At 46.9% G+C, this 1643-nt stretch overlaps 1 protein-coding gene across 1 annotated transcript; it reads left to right on the top strand.

Moving 5' to 3' along the window:
• Positions 1–384: 384 nt before the first annotated feature.
• LOC135532142 (syntaxin-binding protein 1-like) lies at positions 385–1314 on the top strand (the record flags this gene model as incomplete). Its single annotated transcript, XM_064959769.1, has 3 exons — positions 385–533; positions 775–859; positions 1184–1314. Coding segments are annotated over 3 exons (365 nt in total), but the record flags the coding sequence as incomplete, so codon positions are not given.
• Positions 1315–1643: the final 329 nt, after the last annotated feature.

The raw sequence follows: 1643 nt of genomic DNA, 5'->3' as shown, positions 1-1643 counted from the left end.
CATACAGGAAGGAAAGGCCACGGTCACGTCAAAACAATGAACCAAATATAGCTGTAATGTTATGCTAACATATTTGTTATGTATGCTGTACGATTACATTTTAACATTTTAGTAGACACTCTTACACAGAGCGACTTACAGTACATTTTCGTTCTGGTCCCCTGTGGGAATCGAAGCCACAACCCTGGCGTTGCAAACGCCATGCACGACCAACTGAGCCACAAGGGTATGACGTACAGTTAAAGTATTACAGAACATATATACTGTGGGATCTCTCTCATAAAACTGGGTCCTCTCAAGGTTTCTTCCTGTGATTTGATTCATGAAATTGTGTGTGTGTGTGTGTGTGTGTGTGTGTGTGTGTGTGTGTGTGTGTGTGTGCAGGTATACTCTCTGGACAACCCGGATGCCTTTCAAAGTTTCTACAGCCCCCATAAGACCCAGCTGAAGAACCCAGTGATGGAGAGGCTGGCAGACCAGCTTGCCACCCTGTGTGCCACCCTGAAGGAGTACCCTGCTGTCAGATACCGAGGGTGAGACACAGGGGGCGCATCTCAGACAATGGGGACATCAGGAAAAGCAATATTACTGTGTCCCAAATGGCAGCCTATTCCCTAAGTGATAACTACTGGGAACGGGTCAGAAGTAGTATAGGGACTAGGTTGCCATTTGGGAGGCAACCTCTCATTGACAGGGGGTCAGGGCTAATATGTTCAGTAAATGGGATAGAAGCATATTGTTAAATTCCATCCACTCTTTCTCTCTCTCGCTCAGGGAGTACAAAGACAATGCCACCCTGGCCCAGCTGTTGCAGGACAAACTGGACGCCTACAAGGCAGATGACCCCACCATGGGGGAGGTGAGGGAGGGATGGGGGAGCGAGTGTTTATTAGATTAGAGGTAGAAGGAAATGTTTTAGCAGTGAACATATGAGAACATAGAAGACATGAACCTGACATGTACTGTTACCGTGTGCTACTTTAATAAACAACCAGCAAGCTACAAAAGATCCCACCTCACGGTAGCACTTTGCAATTGGCTTTCAATGGAAGGGTGTTATAAATGAAATGTATTATTATTTATATTACTGTATATATATTTGATGTAGGAGCTATCAGGACACAGAGTAAATCTGCACCTCTCTCCTCTACCCCTCTATCTCTCCATCCTTCTCTCTCGGCAGGGTCCCGATAAGGCTCGTTCTCAGCTGATCATCCTGGACAGGGCTTTTGACCCCGTCTCCCCCGTACTGCATGAGCTCACCTTCCAGGCCATGGGCTACGACTTGCTGCCCATTGAAAACGACGTCTACAGGTACGTCTGGGTGTGTGTGTGTGTTCTCCTATGTGTATGTGTGTCTCGGCATTCACATCCCTCCCTTCAGCAGTCTCCAAGGAAAGGGACAGGCTGAGGCCTAGCTAGCTGCTAAGGTTTAGGTGTAACTACTGTAAATAGAAGAAAATAATCAGTTCAGGGAGGGCAGCTGTAGCGCCCACAGAATGTTTCACTACAAGGTAATCATCTGTGGTGTTTTAGATCGCTAGAGACTTCGATACCTTTCCCACACACACTTACATTCAGGGCTCAGGCGTCTGTGCCAGGTTTGAAGAATGGCTTTGCAATTTAGCCTAGATTCCGTTTGG

Source organism: Oncorhynchus masou, unplaced genomic scaffold (assembly GCF_036934945.1).
Source record: "Oncorhynchus masou masou isolate Uvic2021 unplaced genomic scaffold, UVic_Omas_1.1 unplaced_scaffold_17435, whole genome shotgun sequence".
Lineage (NCBI taxonomy): Eukaryota > Metazoa > Chordata > Actinopteri > Salmoniformes > Salmonidae > Oncorhynchus > Oncorhynchus masou.
Note: the sequence above shows the minus strand (reverse complement) of the source record. Positions and strands in the feature narration are given on the sequence as shown.